We start from the raw sequence: 17,849 nt of genomic DNA, 5'->3' as shown, positions 1-17,849 counted from the left end.
TTAAAAATCAACGTTAACCTATTTGCTTTCTTTTTTAAATAATAATTTAATTTGCAATTAATATTAGTGAAAGGTTGCACATTGCTCTATAAAATCTTTGCAAATTTAATTTATTTAATTTTCAGAAAGGCTGACTTATTTTAAGGGAATAATTAAACACGCCATTATTCTCTTTTAGTATTTCAATTTATGAATATTTATTTTATTATGGATATTATAAATCATATTCTTGACATTTACTCCATATACACATGATTATATATACTGGCAAGAAATACAAAACCAAGAAAGGGTACAATTCAAAGATGACCAGATAAAGAGGTCGTCGACTTCTTAGCATCACTTGTGTTTATAGCTAAAGTTCTAAAATAAGAATGCATTTAACTCAAAATATCTTATTAGACGATTCAACTCCATGATTATTTTCTGTTCTCTCAAAATGTGTTTACACGATAGAAACTGACTAGTGAGTCCAGCGTATACTCTCTTTTTATTACATCCGCTCTTAATAGCAGAGGTCTTCGATGCTGGTGAGTCTCTTGCCGAAAATCTCTGCCTCGAGCTTGGCCAGCGCCTGCAGCATTACGTCTGAGGGCTGGACGGTGGGTCGACACGCCTTGACATGGTAAAAGGCGTCTTCGAGGGAGCACGAGCATTGCTGCATCAGCAGGGCCATCACCAGGGCGGCGCTCCTGTCCACGCCCAGCTCGCCGTGCACCAGAACCTTTCCTCCGGCAGCAAAGGCCTCGCGGACAAACTGAACCATTTCTGACATTTTGTCCGTCAGCAGGTTGCTGGTGACCGCCGGGTCGTCCAGAGTGTCCGTGGACGCGTGACTCAGACAGGAGGGGCCGCGCGACTTGCGTTTGAACTTTGCCTCTAGGTGCGATGGTGGCGCCAACAGTGTCCGTACTTTGTCCGACGTGTCCCGCGGACTGCTGGGTGCTTTAGTGGTGCAGATGACGTGGGAAACTCCTAGATCGTGGAGCACGGTAGGGTCAGACGCTTGGTCGTTTCGGCCGAGGAAGAGTCGTCCGTCCAGAATGATGGAGGGGAACCAGGATAGCAACCGGAAGCCGCCCTGGTCAGACGTTTCTGTTCGGTTGGATCGTCGGTTCAGCAAGTATGGACACTTTTCCCGAATGGCCCTGAGACCGCCCTCCAAGCAACAGGGCTCCAGTTTGCGGTCTCGGAGGCTTCGGAAGAGGCGCCTCATGTCCGATTCAGGACGTCCGAGGGAAGACCCATCCGCGTCGTACAGAATGATGTGCCAGTAACGCTGTAGAGGGTCTTTCTCAGCATCCGGAGGCAGTTTCAGATTGTCCACGTTTCCGTGCCACTTGGCCGTGAGGATGTGCTCCTGTTTGAAAAGGTTTTCGTCCGCTCGCATGTCCACGATAAGCAGGTAGTCCGGGTTGCGCACGTACGGCGCATAAAAGCCGTCGTAGAAGATGTTGTGCAGCGTCTTCACTGGCATCAATTCTGTCTGAGCGTCCAGATCATCTTCCAGCGGCATTGGCGATTTCACCAGTCCCTCCGACTCTTCCATTGCCGCTGAAACAAAAATCAAAAGAAATTTGAATTATTTGTATTGTGCTTAGTTTGCACTATCGCCAAAAATTAACTAAAGTAAACTTAGTGTTGAATAATTTAAATAATGATTGGGTACATATGTGCAGATATTTTTTTTACGGATTTCTCATTGGTTTCCCAGACTTCTATTTAATAACTATTTTATGATAAATGGTTGCAATTTATTTCCTAAAATACAGCCCAGATTTTGAGAAAGTTTCTTTTTCATTATTTTCTATTCACTTTTTTATTTAGTTTTAAATATATAATTATTGAAAATTTTATTTGTGAAAAAATCAAATGATAGGCAGCTTTTTATTTTCATATTTCCGGATTCTTTTGACTTGCGTGTAGATCGGACAGGTGCCTGCTGATGGGGAACAGGGAGTTTCTGGAACATTTCGAAGAAAAGTAGATCGATAGTATGTTCCGAAGGGGGAAATGTTTTGCCGCGTATTTTTCTATACATAATATTAATGGGAGATTTTCCAAAGATATTTTGACTTTTTCAAGCATAGGGAGAAACTATGCTGTTGAACTCAATTAGTAAGATTGCCCTAGAAAAATAACGCAGCTCGCATTTCAGATCCCAATCTGTTCGGCCGAGCTTTTATATCTCGTGATCAAAAAAGAAAAGCAGGCATAATTTTGGTATGCGGCACGAAATTCTCATGTTCATTTTTATGACGGGTGAGGTGTAGAATCTATAAACTCGCAATTTAAATTTTTCTACGGACATTGACGTTTTCACTATAGAAAATGCAATCGCTATAAAAACCAACAAAAACAATAAATGGAAAGTAATTTTTTCCATCAATTTCTTATTTTAAAGTTAAAATTTTTTTCTCACAATTTCAGTAAAAAAAAAGAACAAAATTAGTAAAATTCAATAAAAGTTTTAATTAAGTTTAAAAATGATGTAAAAAAAATTGGAAGATAATCTTGGCGCTGATACAGTGCATTCTTAAATGGTGCGTGACCTCTGGATGGTTGGAAGAGGCGCCGAGTGTTTATTATTTTTCGACTCCAAAGTATTTTTAATGTCCGCATCGCTGCGATGATGATGAGCATGTTGATTGAGCCGTGCACGTCGGACGCGGCGAGAAAATAAAACGCCGCGCTCGTTATAAATTCGGACCCAAAATAGAATATTATTACAGGCACACGCACACCCGCTTTTAAAATGCAGAAAGTGGGCAAAAAGAAGAGACTGTTTCTGCTCTCCGCCTAGAGCTCTTGTTTATATCTCTCAAAGACAGATAAAGATTGGAGGGACCTCGGCGCTCTCTCGCTCCGCCGAACGCTGACATCATCCGAGAAATAAAACGCTCTTAAATTCATCCCGCAGCCTTGGATCTTATGTTACGCACTTCGCATGTACACACGTATAAAAAACCCAGCAGCAACCTGCTGTCTGAATATGAAAGTCTTTTCACGTAAAAATCGATAAATAAACATACATGGGCAGAGCGCACTTTGCGCTCTGCGATCTGCGCTCGCGCTCTGCGCTCATGAGCGCGAGCGCAGAGCGCGATCGCACGATTTTCAAAATCGTGAGCGCGAGCGCAGAGCGCGAGCGCATTGGTCGCTGAGCGCAGCGCTCAATTGCGCTCATTTTGCGCTCAAACCAAAAGTAAAAATTCCCGAATTTGATCAAAAATTGTAACGAAAAACAGTGTTTTTATACCAAAAACTAAAAAACTGATCCCAATTTTGGTAATTTAACTTCAACTTTATCTTTTCCAATTGCCGATGTATTTTTTGTTATATTAAAAAATTGTCTAAAAAGTCGCACTTTTTCTTCGGATAAAAATATTTTTGAGCGCAACGCGTGAGCGCAAGACTTTTAAAAAATTTGAGCGCGAGCGCAGAGCGCGAGCGCAACATTTTCAAAATCTTGATCGCGAGCGCAGAGCGCGAGCGCACTGTTGCCAGTGATCGCGAGCGCGAGCGCGAGCGCAAAATTGTTGAGCGCACCCATGTATGTAAATAAATAATACATACAATAGGAGCCCACGAGGGAATGGCACCGCAGACGGAGGCACGCGCCATTTATCGAGGCGAATGCATGCATGTGGATTTGTCGTGCAAACGCAGGATGAAAAGCGGTTTTGGCGAAAAAGGTTACGGGCCACGCTAAGAGGGCTGAAAAATGAGCTTATGCCGAGCAATATTTTAGGCGCAGAGGGCGTCTCTTTACCTCAAAGGGGGCTTTTCCAGTTATTAAAAAAGAGACGAAAAAGCAAAAGATATGAAAAGCTAGAGGCAATTTATTTACAAATGTTAAAATAAATTATAGTGCTGCAAGACAAAATAATATATTCTTATATTTCATATAAAAATGGAATTTTTTTCTATGTTCTGCTGATGATTTTTATCTTCTTTTTTAATTGTTTCATATCATTTTCTGTTTAAAAAATATACTTGCAGCCTCTAAAAAAGTTAAATAAACTCAAAATTTTTGATATTTATTAGTTCAGAAAATCAAGTTTTGCCCGTTTTTTGTGTGTATGTGTTATTTTTATAAAGCAGGGAATTTTTTATAATTTTATTTAATAAAATATTTATCCTGAATGTAAAAATAAAAAATTGTCCAGAGCAAATATTTGACCTGATTGAAGCCCCGCAATATTTATAGGTAATTAAAGTTCGTCGAGCAATAGGATTTGTTTGTTTTTTTCATTTAACACCGGCGTGTATAGCAGCGAACCGAACACAGTCGCATTTCAATCAGCTTACGCAACACGGGCGTCGGTATATAAATTATAATCCGGAGCGACCGCCAACTTCGCACCCCCGCATGCACGTCAATAACGCAATCATCGAATTACACGCGACACACACCTCAACCCCGACGGCGCCGAATCCCCCTGGTTCATGGTTTATAAAAAAGAAGTCGGTAAGCATTAGGGTGCGTTTCGCAGCAAACTTGTGAGAGAATTGCGTGCACTCAAAAATAATATCAAAATTAAGCTGGTGGTGTGTCAGCAGCAATTTACGGCTTTCGATTTATTAAGAGAGAGGTGCTGGGAAAGATGATCTCCGGCTCGTAATTTTGCTTCTAGGAGCTTAGCTGGGTCGAAATTAACGCAGGTTGTAGTAGGTGGAGAAAGAGTGAGCGTGGATTTGCCAGCTGTGTTGAATCGTAAATCACAAAAGCGGGCTAGAGATGAAATTTGGGGACTCCTGAGGTGCCGAGAATATGAAATATATTTTACAACCTGCATGTTTTGCGGAATTAACTGAAAAATGTTTTCGGTAACGCTAAAAAAGCTAATGAACATTAAATTAAATTAATTAATTCATAAATAAAGAACGTGAAGGAATAACAGGCAATTCAATTCAAAAGCAAATTTCAAAATATAACTTAAATTATTATTTTACGCTGAAAATGCAGTAAAATAATGAAATTGCGAATTAATTCATTAAAAATTTTCAATTTATTTTTTAAGAGGGAATGAGAGGTAGACAAATCTCAACCTTAATACTCAAAACTTCAATTTTTGGTCTAATAAACAAACTAAAAATAAATAAATTCTGGATGAAAGAACCGCTTTTTAAAATTAGAAGTTGGTGAGAAATTTTCTGCCGTATGTGAAAAACACGGCATACAAAGGGGGCATTAAGGGTGCGTGCCACACTCCTTCGCTTCCGAGTTTGATACATAATGGTAACAAATCCAGCAGCGTCATTAAGGTCAGCAAAAGTTTCGAAACAAATTTTTGTGTGTATGCGCAGGTGGAGAAGAATGACTGTCAGCGAGAAGGGCTCAAAGATGGATGGTTGGGTGTCACGCTCGCGGCGCTTTTATGCGCGTATTGTGGCGTACAAATGTCATCACTCACTCTAACTCTAAATCCCATTCTGGCAATTCTCCTTTTCGATTTTTTCCGGCAACCATATAAAAAAATCAGAACAGAAACATCAAAGAAGTCGTATCAAATTATGTGAGTAGAAATTTTTAGAATTAAAACCCAGGAGACGAACGAGATTATAAATGCTTTTGGGCGGTTTTTTTCCTTCTGCCGTTTTTTCCTTTTCGCTTGTTACAAAAAAGGCACAGAGGAAATTGACAGCCACAAGCATTCTCGTGTGCGAACAAAGGAACCTACGAGAGCACTTCAACTTCTTTGTGTGTTTGCTGCCAGCGTCTATATGTGTTAAGCACATCTATTTGCATGCACGAAAAGCCGGCTGGCTGTTTGAGCTCGAGAGTAGATGCACTCGTCAGACATCATCAGCAGTGCATGTACTTCTCAAATGCAATGCGTGCCGAACTTCAAAAAGTTCTGGTTGTCGATCCCCGTCAGTGATTACAGCTCTTCACAAATGGGAGCATTGTTGCTCCCCGCGTGCACGTCGGAATTAAAATGCTGATGAGAGCCCTCGCTTACTTTTTGAATTCAAAATGCATCATCTATGTGACAGGGGGGTATGCATGGCGTGGAAAACAAGAACACCTATCATTATCAACAGACGGCAAACGAGGAAGAAAAATCAGAAATGTTTTGAAACGATGTCAGCTCGTAAAAGAATCTTCAGTAACTTAACTGATTTCAAATTTATGAGTCCGCCTCTTAATTTTTTGTGGAGGGGCTGCATGAATTTTTTAATCATTAAAAATATGAGTTTAAGAAAAAAAATTATTAATTTTGTTATTAAATTAGCTAAATTTAAGTAAAAAAAATACGTTAAAAAGAGATGTAATAATTGGAAGATTAAGCTTTAAAACTCTATCTTGTTAGATTCAGGAGTTGGAAAAAATTATCATTGTTCGATTCAGAATAAAATTGGTCGCTCCGACTATTTTGGCAAGGCTTCAATTTCAGCAAAACATACATTATCACTATGCGACAAACAGAATAATTTCAATTGCATTATTATGTATTAAACAACCGTTCCAATTAAGTGTATGTCGCGTGTAAACTCGAAATGTTTTCAGATTGGAATGCGAGATAGAGGTAATAAACAGAAGGCACGCTCAGTTTTAATTATTCATTTTCCTTCCGGCCAGCAGAAAACAGCTTAAAAACAGATATTTGAATTAATCAGCTTTAAAATAAGCAAATTTATTAAATTATGATCTTGCAAAAAGAGATCTAAACTGTTTGAATTTTTAAAGATTATTACTTATTTTCGTACAGAGGAAATACCGCAACAAAATTGATTTTACCAAAGAGCGTTGTATACAGAAAATTATAAATTTCAAATCGGCTTTTGCGTTGACAGCGAGCGCCGCAGTAAGCTGAGGTATGCAAATCACGCATTAGTGAGAAACTGGGGCCGAAAAAATGCGCCACGATTCGGCCGCAATGCCGTCGAGTTTGCGGCAAACTGGCCGGCGTCTCATCGGGACAACCACTCACCCAAATGGTATTGCGACAGCCGGTTGAGGGTGGCTTTGTTCTTGCTCTTGCTGTTTGAGCACCCCATGTTGTTTTCCGTTTTTTATTCACGCGGACGAGCAGCAGGTCTTCGCAGCATCGTTCGGCGCCATCGACTGAAGCCGGCGCCGCCGAGACACCGAGAGAGAGAGATGCTGAGCTGCTTGCTGACGACGGGCCACTGCCGGCCAGAAGTGTGCGTGCATCATCCGAGGGTGGTTAGTTGCAGCACAGGCAGGGGTGCCTCGCGCCACGAGGGACCACGAAGTCGGCCGACGCGAACTCGCGCGCACGCACTCCCTTTTTTCTTCTCGCGCCGGCGATGCAATGATTTATCTCCGAGAACCACCCCTTTCCACCCCCCGACTGACAGACGATCTCGGTTGGGACCGTCTGCTCTCTCGTCTCGTGCAAAAGCAGATTATTAAAAATATAAATAAAATGTCGTGCAGCTTTCGTTTGTCGTCTCGGGGTCAATTAAAGTCATTTTCCACCGTGTCACTTTGAGTCGTTAATTTATTTTTGTGATGCGGCAGCTGTATGTACATATTTTAATAACTTGGTGATGGGGGTGTGCTTTTAGAGGGGTGTGGGAAAATTTGTTGCGTCGTTTAAAGAGGGTTTACATGAGATTTAATTTTTAATAATGAGTGTTTTAAGCTTTAGAGCAGCTTTGAAAAACGATTCAAAAATTTAATATTATTGAGGGAGTAATTTAATTTTATTAAATAACAACTCTTAAAGCCTTTTTAAACAGTAAAAACATTGCAAGAATTTAAAGGCAATTTACATAATTAATATTTTATAAAAAAAAAAATGTTGAAACCTTTAATATTTTCGTATATTTGCTTCGTTTTTCTGATATTGTGTGTTTTGCCGTAGTAATTAACTTCATTATTATTATTATTTCAAATCCATAATTTAATTTATTTCATAGAACTGTGTGAAAATTTAATCAATTTTTTTTTTGTTAACATCAATTTCTTTATTTGCTTAGATTTTTCCTTGATGTGACGCAAATAAAAATTAAATTAAATCTCTAGATCAACCTAAACTACCATTGTATTAACAAGTCGTAAATTCAATAAAATTTTCAAAATTTCATTAACTCTGTATTGTGAATTACAACATTGGTTTGAATTAAACAAAGAACAAAATTAAATTGTTGATTAAATTTTTTCTTTGGATTTTTTTATTCACTTGGCACCGCTCCAACTGAAAAAACCGCACTCTCTCAGGTTAGTGCAATAAGTCTCTCCCCTAAACAAGACGCAATTCGTCTCCTTAATTGAAAATAATTCCCGTCTCGCAGTTCTCTCTGCCTTTCCAGCTCTACGACGCACTTGGAAACTGCGCTATACTCGCGATCGTTTCCAGCGCGGTTAGTAACAAACGCGGCGGCCGGATCAGATCTGCTCTCTGAGGGTTTGCTTCGTGTCGCAACCAATCGGATTGGATTGCACGGGCATAAAATATGCATCGCAATAAAAATATATGAAACTGGCCGTCAATGTGAATCTGTCAGAAAGCGGCGTTTGATTTATGCGTATTTGCGAAAGGGAATAGGCGCGAGGAACAGACACGTGGCACAAGTCAAATGAAACTAATTGGATTTATTGGACGGGAATTTATTATTTCATCTGCACAGCCCCCGTGTGTGTATATTCTGGTCATCGCTTTTGGATTTTTTTCTGAAGAGCCTCATATCCTGTCCAGTTATCGCACTTGAGTGTTCCAGATGCGAAAGAGTCGGACGAGAGGAATTTTTATTATATTCTCGTCTGGTGGTTTTGAAAGCGCGCGCTCGAGTCGTCGGGAAAAATAATGAGAGGCCTTGTGCACACATATACCTCCCGTTGGCTTTGGAGGGTAATCGGAGAGAGCAAATGTAAAAATCATTTCCTCCCCAGTGACGGCAGAGTTTTCATCAATCTGATGCACACATAACGCGATACGGGCTGGCTGTTTTTTGTGTCATTATTGTTATTATTTCTGTCGTCGTCGACTTCTGGTTGAGCAAAGTCTTTTTCACCGTAGCCAGACTGGGAAAACGGAGAGAAAGCCCCCATTTGATTGGAAACTGCGCCGGGTAGACAGAGAGTGCGGTGAACAAAAGCGCATTTCACGGAGAATAAAGAGAGGCCGGAGAGTTGCCACAGGGCTCAAGTTTTGCGCGCAATGTGATGGCGGCTTTGGAAAAAAGCCAGACTTGAGTGAAAGGCGGAAAATGCATCTGCATTACTGATATGTGCAGTGACAGAGAGGAATTTTGAACCCTTTTTGTAGGTTAAATTTTAATATTAAATACATTAAAAAAAAAAAAATAAAGCAAACATTAACCCCGAAGTATGTTTGATGAAAAACAAAATGGTTTTTTGATTATAACCTGGAAAATTTTTCTCAAACTTTTTATATTGTTTAAGAAATGCAGAAAAATCCAGTAAAATTAAGCCCCATTCCATCAAAATTATAGACACTCCCCTGCAAACATGAGAACGCAACCTGCGCGCTGCAAATGTCGAGCCGGTTGCATATCTCGCATGGTGCCGTAGGTAGAAGAGCCACGCCCCCATGTGCGAGAGGCGAGAGAGGGTAAAGAGGAAAACATAAACAAAGAATGCTTAGATTAGTTCAGAACCTCAACTTTTAAGCTAGAATAATTTATCATGGAGCAGGACGAAGGTGCGACAAGCGTAGCTGATGAAGATTCCTTGGATCTGGTATTATTACATACATATGATTATTTAAATTTTAGGAAAATGTATTTTGTTATTTGCATTTGTCGCTAAAACAGCAAGAGACCGTAGCCGAAGCAGAGTACATTGACATAAGTGATGATGACGATGAAAGTCTTGAAGAATTTCCTTCAAGTACGAAAAGACAGTCAGAGAAATTGCTGGGACGTTACGGTAAAAATAAACGATTGAAATTAAAAGCGTCCAGCAGATTGTTAGCCAAGGAGCGGAAAACCGACGACGATAACCTACCAATAGGTAATAATTTTAATCACTGCGGACTCAAAATAGAATTTTAACTGTTTATTATATTAATTTAAATATTTTACAGATAGATTTTTGGCCAGCCAGCCCGGTTTTACCACAGAAGAACAAATTATTCTCTTGAAAGCTGTCAACGAGCACCGCAATGATGTGGCATCAATTCAGAAAATGCTCCCGCACAGGAGTCTGTCCGAGATCGCATTATATCTGCAACGCAGAAAATCTGTGGGAATGAAACTTCCATACAAGAAAAAATCTACACGCGACCTTCCAAGCCTTTCCAACATTGACAGTTGGGTTTCGGCTCTGTCAAAAACCAGATCTCAACTTGTAAAAATGGAACTGTCTTGGGTAACGTATTAACCAATTAGGAATATATTTCCGTTTTATATGTAGAAATTTTTAAAGGCTCTGCAGATGATTGCCCAGCATGAGAAACACCCACCGCCGGAAAAGTGCGGAGGGATTGACTTTAAAAAAATGTACCTCTACCTATCACAAGTTGTAAATGGAGATGCCCCCTCGTAAGTAATATTTGTTTCCAAATTAAAGATTGACTTTGAATTTGCATTAGGGAGCTATCCCCTCAAAACATGGCGTTGCTGGCTGCGTCCGTCAACATGGTTCAAAGTCACACAACCCAACTTGAATTTGGTCCTGCCCTTCACAAAGTCATCAAGGATTTAAAAGCTCGTGACATGGAAAACATTAAAAAGAAAGTGAAAACTTATAGTGGAATAAAGAATACACAGGCTGAAAATGTAAAAATGTTTTGCTGATTATTATGATCATTATTAATTATATATTCTCAAAATTTTCAATTAGGTTTGCTGGGAAGATGAAACTGGTTTTAACCCTTTGAAGATCAAAAACGACCTGCTTTCCATGGATCCAGACAAGGTTCATCAGTTGCCTTTGACCACCGAAGTTTCCGAACCCATTCCCAGGTCTACAAATGAGAAGATATTCTTTGACAAGAATGGTGTTCCGTTTGAAAGTGATTTAGTTTTTAATGCTTTAAGGCTCGAGGAAAGGCCAACCATAACAAGCATCAGGTAAAATATTTTGCATCATTTTTTAATGATTTTGACATTGGAACGACCAGGTGCAACGGAGACGACATTTACATTCAAATGCCCAATGTGACGAGCGAGAGTCTGAAGAAGGTGCACTTCACCTGTGATGATGCCTACCCAAAACCTCTGTCCACGATCCACATCGACGTTGAAAGGGATTCCAGCAACTTGCTGACGTCGGTTATTCCTAAGGACATGATTACTGTTGCTTCTTGTGGGCCAGACAAAGAAACAAAAATCATCAACCTTGAACAATGCAAAGTGGCCATTTCCAGGTCCAGAATCGTGCACAAGCTGCCTAAAGATGAATCTACTGCTACTGACATTCAATTTTTCCCCAAATACACACCTAAAGGAGATTTGAATCCAAGTTTCCAACACTACAGTGTCCCTGTGACCGTTCGCAAAGAATAAAATAATAAAATTTCTCTTTTGATGACATTGATTTTTAATTGGGTCAATATTATTTTATTTAAATACAGTAGCATTATCTTCCTTAGAAGTTTTGTTTTGAGGAAATTACGAGGCGTCTCCGCTATCCATTTTTGTTCCGCACCGGGTGAGATCCCTGATGAGATTCAGAACGGATTTGCGTTGATTGTCGATGACTCGCTGGTCCAGGATGGGACATACGCCAACCTTTTCGTAGATGCACGCGTGGTTGGCAATATTCTCGGCGTTGCACAGGACGTGGATGCCACAGTCGTAAGAATTTTCCTGTCTCAGGCAAATGAATTCTTCAAGTTCTGCTCCGTCAGGAGCTAAATACGGCGCAAGCTTCATCACAATTTTCCCGGCAGATGAATAATTGGTCCTTGACATGGAGTCAAAGTGGAAAAAGGTGTTGCTCTCTGGCCGACTGTACACAAGCAGACTCCAGTGAGAGCCGCCGGATTCGTCCGAAACCATCGAGTCGTTGACAGGGAAGAAGATAAATTTCTTGTCCTTGGCATTGAGTGGGCCCAGGAATCCGTCCAAGTCTTCTTTGCTGCTGCCCTTGATGCACTGCGTCACCTCTGGGCTGACAAAGAGTAAATCGTTGAAGTCCTTATATTTGAGCTTCTGCAGATACTCGAAGAAAAAGCCGATGAGGGAGTCGTTGAGCCAGTGTTGCCCTTTGAGCAGGTCGACATCGGACACTCGGAGGACAGTGTCGAAAAAGCTCAGAACGACAGGATCGGAAGCCGGCATTGCGGCAACTTCTTACTCGATCAATATATAATTCAAAGCCGGCTAGGTAGATTGGCAGGAGTTTGCTGTGAGACAGAAAAACAACGGTGTGTGAGCTGGATTTATTATTGAAATTTAAAATAAGCAATACCTCAAGAAGGAAAAAGAGACGATGAATATAATTAAATGAGCAAATTTAATATAAAACCAACAGACTTGTTATTAAAACTGTTGAAAGTTCGCAGCAATGCGGCTTCTTTTGACCCTTTTCTTTGCGGAATTTTCAGTGCGGATATCAACAAACAACAAATAAGCGCAGGACCAATCAGCGCAAGGAGAATCAGCGCCTCCTAACAACGGGTCAAACGGGTGGCGGCAAACGGGCGGTTCGCTTAACGCAAACGCGTTTAATAAAAGCATTATTATTAAACTATGAATCACGAGAGTTCGCACATTTACACTATATCAAAGTAAAAATATGGAAATAAAAATATGAATTTTTTCACACCTTTTAAAGAAAAAGTCTCCAAGATTCCAAGATTTTTTGTGATAATTTTTTAAGAAAACTAATAATAAGAAAAATTTTCTGCTGAAAATAAAATTTATTTCAAATATATAAATATTTTGAGACCCAATTCAATGAACATTATTTACCTCATCTATACGCCTTTTTTAAGGTCAACAAGAACTTGCTAGTTAAGTTAATCAGTTTTTTGCACCAAAATTTCTTTCAGCGCCTCTGCAGTCTTGAGAGAAGAGCTTATGCATCCATCGAGATTAGAGTGGACAAAACCATCACCGGCTGCCAGCAAGGGTGGGGACTTGCTGATGAAAACGTATCCTGGCGTTTCAGGGTATGCCTCAAGAACCTGAGCACAGAAAAGTGGTCATAAAAATATTTTATTGATTGGCAAGTTGTGAATAAATATATACCTGAGAATAACGCCACTTCTGGCATTTAACAGACTTAGGCTCAGGCCACTGTGGAAAAAGCTTCTTCACTTCGGACAGCAGCTGAATTTTCACTTCGTCACCGTTTTTATCAATGTTTTCCTCGCCAAAAGTAATTGATGTGTGAAAAACAGCTGCAACGGGCTGATCTCCTATGAAAGAAGAAACAATCTAAAATTACAATTCTTTTTGAATAAATTTATAAATTACCCAACTGCCGTTTTCGACTGTCCAGAGAAACAAATCTGAACACGCCATGATCACTTAAGTATTTAGAATCCCAGTCTATGTTGCGTAATGCTGTGTTGTTGTCGAAAAATAATCCAAGTGCATATCGAGAGCTGTATTTTACCGATTTCAGATTTTTAGTCAGCTCGCTGTTTTTGTCTAAAAAAAATCATACAATTTAAAAATATGCAATCCCTCTCTTTGGCAATCTTTTTTACTTAATAAGTCTTGGACGTCACCTTCCAGTTGGAATATCTGCGGCACTGGCATGGTGAGGATGATAGCGTCAAAGACCTCCTCGCGCCCAGACTTTGTCCTCACCAGCCACTTGTTATCTGGCTGCAGGTCAATGGCACTGACATGCTGTTCAAAGTGCAGCTGATGTCCACCCTCGGCAAAGAAGTGCTTGACGATGGCATTGGTCCCAGCTGGTGCCACATAGTGTTTCGTTCCCTCAGGAAAATCTTTCAGTCCTTCAACTTTACAGGTCATGTTCTCCAGTACTTTTGACGATAATAGACTGTTGTAGAAACTGTACAGAACGTGTTATAAATTAATTGTACTGCAAACCAAACATTAAGTTTTATTTACTCATGATGTTTGGATTGGTAAGTAGGAGTTGCTGTAATGTATTGAGCTCCTAAGTCTGCAGTGCAATTACTGTTTGTCGGACTCCTTGTTGTGCTCATTCGGCCACCTGTTAATTTATAATGATGAAGTTAATTACCATACAATTAAGCTCAATGGGAAAAATCACTTGCCTGCTCCACGAGCTTTGTCCCACACTTGACAAGCGACTGGCACTTTTTTCAGCAAGGAACTGATCAAAGCGCTGGTGAGGCCACCTCCAACAAGCAGTACTTTTAAAGACATCTCTGGCGAGTTCTTCAGAATGACATTTAAATTTAAAAGTTCTCAATCAAGTCATCAACAGTCTAGTGGCAGTACATAGATGGGCAGAAAGGAGGTGTGGTCATTTGCCCATAGGCGGTTCTTTTCAAAATAAGCTCGTCTTCATAATTTCTACGAGTTGTCACAGATAGCCTGAAAATAAATATAATTCATTGTGTATACTCATAATAACAAACAGGACTTTGATTTTATCATTATTAAAATAGTTTTGATTTTCTTTATTTTTGGACACAGCCATAAAAATATATTATTTAATTACCTTTCTTTCTTTCGAGATTGCTATTACTTTACTTTGCTCCTGGCTTTAACGAGGCTAGCAGTCTGTTGCCCCGCAATTGTGCTGCAGTTTCCAATAAAAAGGACGTTGCCATTGTTTCCTTGTCGGACTTTTTCCCATTAAAAACGGCTGCCAGCGTCAGTCGAGGATCAAAATTTATCATAAAAACTGAGCACTGCTCCTTTAAATTAAAAATATTATAAATAAGAATCATATTCTATCCTTGAAAAATGGTTTTGTACTCTTTGATTGAAGTGGATGACAACTTTATCGAGAGTCGAAAGCTCGGCTGCCTTCTCGAGAATTAGTTTCGTTACTTCAATAAAGTTGATCTGCCCAGCCTGAAGTCAAAATATTATTGATTTAAGAGTTAAAACTCTAATTAATTCATGAATTAACCTGCGGAATGCATAAAACTTGTGCAAATCGTGGGTCGCTTAATGGAGATTCAATAGCTGCTGGGGAAACTTGTGCCGGAGAGAGTCTAGTAGGGGTACTTTGCAGTTTGGGAATTTTGTATCCAGGCCCTTCGTGGTCTGGCAAACCGAACATATCAAACACAATGCAGACAGCTACTGCTCCTGACTTGTGTTGGAAGCTTTGAAGCCTAAACACATTATTATAAAATTTGGCCACTACAAATAATTTAGTAAAATTACCTCTGTGAAAAATCCACTGCAGGGGCTAACTTGGAGCAGAGTGCCTTCATCTCAGACGTAACCGTTTGCTGCAGGAGAGTGTTGTAAAAAAGGAGGGCAAATTTTGCACCGAGTCCACTTTTCATTTTAACCAGCCATTGGTGCAGTAAGGGGAGTCTCGTCGAAGTTAAAAAAGAGCCCAGTCGCCAGGACTAGACAGAATAAGAGATAAAAGTATTTTGACATAAAAAAGGAAGAAATCTCTAACTTCAGACGATCTAGCTCCTAATGAAGTCTCCCAAGCTACAAGTCTGGTGTGGGCTCCATGTAAGAGCATCAAGGAGGGCAAAAATCTCCATTCTGCCAGTTCGGCTCCTGCTCGCACCAAATGGAGTAATACCTGTGCAGAGAAATTTCAAATTAAATAATGCCTACGTTGTGAAAAATAGCGTGGAGTTTACCTCACATTCCAAGCTGAGCGCAGCTTTGAGCCAAGTCAGTGAGAGGTGTGGACAGGCAAGAGCATGTTTTTCAACAATTTGTTCCAGGAAACCCCAGAGCTCGCAGAATTTTACAGGCTTGCTAGAACCAACTCCCTGCATCAATTCATAGCTACGAAAATTCTATTTTAGTATGATTAGTGCAACTAAGTAGTTTTGATTAAAATACAATTCGATCAGCTCAATCCTGGCCTTCATGAAGTCCTCCAACTGACTAGAGACTGAAGCAATAGTTTTGTTGCCAGAGTCCTTGGCAAGAGCGTCTACCCGTTTCATTTCAACAGACCTCAAATGTTCGTAAACAGATCTCAGAGAATTCTGAAAAATTATTGAAGAATCTCAACCACTGAAAGAAATTTAAAATGATTCACTCACATCTTTAATTTTAAAAAGGCTTTTCTGTCTGGCGAAAAAACCAAGTTCAACGTAGGATTTCTCAGCAGCCGCGAACTGCGAAAGAGCGCAAATTAGCAAATTCCAGGCCGGCGACTGCAGCATACTGTCCTCTTTTCCACGTTCCTAAAATTATGTTTGTTAGCAAGGAACGGACTAAATACATACGCTAATAAAAAGCTTCAATTTACCAGACATTCTTTTGCTTTGTCGAAACTGAGATGTGAAACAGAGTTGAAGAAGTTACTCAGAAATTCCTCTTCACGATCCATCATAGCCATCATTAGTAATAATGGGCAGTCAAAATTTAAGTTTAAAAATTGATTAGTATTTGAGCATCTGATAATTCTTCATTTTCCTTGGATTTGACCAGATTTTTCTTGCGAGAGATGAAAAACAACTTTGTTTACTTTCACCTTTTGTCACGTGATTCACCAACCAATCAGCGTCGATTATTGGAAGGCGGCAAAGAAGATTTCCACCAATCAGCAATCGCAAACAATCATGGCGTCTGTAAGTACATTGCATGCTTGTTTTGATTTACTTTTTATCCAATTTTTCATTTTTCCGTTTACGTTACGGTCAATCGATACTAAGAATTTAAATATTTAATATATTATCAAGATATCACAAGCATAAACAACCTTGCACATTCCGAAATTCAGCCCCAAAACGCCTTTTACTTTTCTCGCATTAGCAATCGTGCACCATTCATACCGGCAAACGTTTTGCACCCACGTCTTTATCGTCCTGTTAAAATGTTTCAGAACGCGGACAAGCAAGAAAAGAAACGAAAAGAGAGCATTCTCGATTTGACGAAGTACCTCGAGAAAAACATTCGCGTCAAATTCGCTGGCGGCCGGGAAGCGTATGGGGTGTTGAAGGGTTTTGACCCTTTGCTCAACCTCGTCTTAGACAACACAACTGAATTCCTCAGAGGTATGGGAGTTATTAAGCAAAAAATTACTTAACAGTTCATTTTAAGCTGCGTTTAGAAGAAATTTTGATCGTGTTATTAAATTTGCGCAGATCCGGATGATCCATACAAACTGACCGACGACACTCGACAGTTGGGCCTTGTTGTTTGCCGAGGGACGGCCGTGGTATTGATCTGTCCGATGGACGGGATGGAGTCTATTACGAATCCTTTTGTGCAGTCTGAGTGATTCCGTGGCATTTATGAACTAATTCTGCTCTCATTTTGACCTCAGTTAAAATAATCATTATGTTCCATGTAAAAACTTAAAGTGAAATAAATAAAAAAGCTAAATTGAAGAAAAAAAAAAGTTTAAAAATACCTAAAAACTTTCAATGTTAAAATATTCAAGTGAAATGATTTTGAATATCACGACTTTAAGTTTGAAACATTTGTTTTTTTGATGAGTATTTTTAGACTAAAAAAACGTTTACAACTAAATCACTAGAGTGCTGAAAATTATCTAAGTATTCTCTTATGTTAATCGTTGATTTTGTTGCAATCAGAGCTAAACCTATTTGCTGCTATCACATTAAAAATATATATTTTGTTATTAATTATAAATTTTAAATACAATTAAATTTAAAATGAAGACGTGCAACATTAATTTTGTGTGCCTTTGAACAAATTTTTTCCAGTGAAAGGGACATTTATATTTTTTTAAACTGTGCCAGTTCTTTTGGCATTAATTATCTTGGCAGTCACGCAAGCCCAGTCCCCATTATATTGCAACGACGCTCCCCACACACTCGCAGTCTTTTTTCAGTCATTCG

General features: G+C 39.6%; 6 protein-coding genes across 8 annotated transcripts; 2 read left to right on the top strand and 4 right to left on the bottom strand.

Annotated features, from left to right (window-relative positions):
• Positions 1–183: 183 nt before the first annotated feature.
• LOC132197093 (dual specificity protein phosphatase 10-like) lies at positions 184–7,138 on the bottom strand. The gene is made up of 2 exons (XM_059620154.1): positions 6,939–7,138; positions 184–1,554 (listed from the first exon to the last, which is right to left on the bottom strand). Exons 1-2 carry the CDS (start codon positions 7,003–7,005, stop codon positions 506–508), a joined length of 1,116 nt encoding a protein of 371 aa, XP_059476137.1. The 5' UTR covers positions 7,006–7,138; the 3' UTR covers positions 184–505.
• Positions 7,139–9,537: 2,399 nt separating this feature from the next.
• Positions 9,538–11,470, top strand: LOC132196637 (uncharacterized). The gene is made up of 7 exons (XM_059619425.1): positions 9,538–9,676; positions 9,751–9,949; positions 10,023–10,306; positions 10,364–10,479; positions 10,530–10,716; positions 10,781–11,010; positions 11,061–11,470. Exons 1-7 carry the CDS (start codon positions 9,623–9,625, stop codon positions 11,443–11,445), a joined length of 1,455 nt encoding a protein of 484 aa, XP_059475408.1. The 5' UTR covers positions 9,538–9,622; the 3' UTR covers positions 11,446–11,470.
• Positions 11,471–11,534: 64 nt separating this feature from the next.
• Positions 11,535–12,545, bottom strand: LOC132196639 (sentrin-specific protease 8-like). 2 transcript variants are annotated; one of them, XM_059619427.1, is made up of 2 exons: positions 12,418–12,545; positions 11,535–12,287 (listed from the first exon to the last, which is right to left on the bottom strand). In XM_059619427.1, exon 2 carries the CDS (start codon positions 12,220–12,222, stop codon positions 11,551–11,553), a length of 672 nt encoding a protein of 223 aa, XP_059475410.1. In that variant the 5' UTR covers positions 12,223–12,287; positions 12,418–12,545; the 3' UTR covers positions 11,535–11,550. The 2 variants fall into 2 exon arrangements, with proteins under 2 accessions (XP_059475410.1, XP_059475409.1); XM_059619426.1 differs by having other exon boundaries at positions 12,353–12,513.
• A 244-nt stretch (positions 12,546–12,789) lies between these two features.
• Positions 12,790–14,392, bottom strand: LOC132197839 (renalase-like). 2 transcript variants are annotated; one of them, XM_059621415.1, is made up of 6 exons: positions 14,142–14,392; positions 13,972–14,077; positions 13,599–13,912; positions 13,363–13,539; positions 13,135–13,304; positions 12,790–13,070 (listed from the first exon to the last, which is right to left on the bottom strand). In XM_059621415.1, the coding sequence occupies exons 1-6, from the start codon at positions 14,251–14,253 to the stop codon at positions 12,903–12,905; spliced, it is 1,047 nt and encodes a 348-aa protein (XP_059477398.1). In that variant the 5' UTR covers positions 14,254–14,392; the 3' UTR covers positions 12,790–12,902. The 2 variants fall into 2 exon arrangements, with proteins under 2 accessions (XP_059477398.1, XP_059477399.1); XM_059621416.1 differs by having other exon boundaries at positions 13,135–13,301.
• LOC132197837 (KICSTOR subunit 2-like) lies at positions 14,307–16,521 on the bottom strand. Its single transcript, XM_059621414.1, has 10 exons — positions 16,292–16,521; positions 16,083–16,226; positions 15,877–16,025; positions 15,669–15,819; positions 15,476–15,607; positions 15,229–15,419; positions 14,969–15,176; positions 14,812–14,910; positions 14,552–14,750; positions 14,307–14,424 (listed from the first exon to the last, which is right to left on the bottom strand). Exons 1-9 carry the CDS (start codon positions 16,382–16,384, stop codon positions 14,580–14,582), a joined length of 1,338 nt encoding a protein of 445 aa, XP_059477397.1. The 5' UTR covers positions 16,385–16,521; the 3' UTR covers positions 14,307–14,424; positions 14,552–14,579.
• Positions 16,467–17,382, top strand: LOC132197840 (U6 snRNA-associated Sm-like protein LSm7). The gene is made up of 3 exons (XM_059621417.1): positions 16,467–16,613; positions 16,868–17,039; positions 17,130–17,382. Exons 1-3 carry the CDS (start codon positions 16,605–16,607, stop codon positions 17,264–17,266), a joined length of 318 nt encoding a protein of 105 aa, XP_059477400.1. The 5' UTR covers positions 16,467–16,604; the 3' UTR covers positions 17,267–17,382.
• Positions 17,383–17,849: the final 467 nt, after the last annotated feature.

Source organism: Neocloeon triangulifer, unplaced genomic scaffold (genome assembly GCF_031216515.1).
Source record: "Neocloeon triangulifer isolate White Clay Creek 2 clone unplaced genomic scaffold, ASM3121651v1 ptg000012l, whole genome shotgun sequence".
Lineage (NCBI taxonomy): Eukaryota > Metazoa > Arthropoda > Insecta > Ephemeroptera > Baetidae > Neocloeon > Neocloeon triangulifer.
Note: the sequence above shows the minus strand (reverse complement) of the source record. Positions and strands in the feature narration are given on the sequence as shown.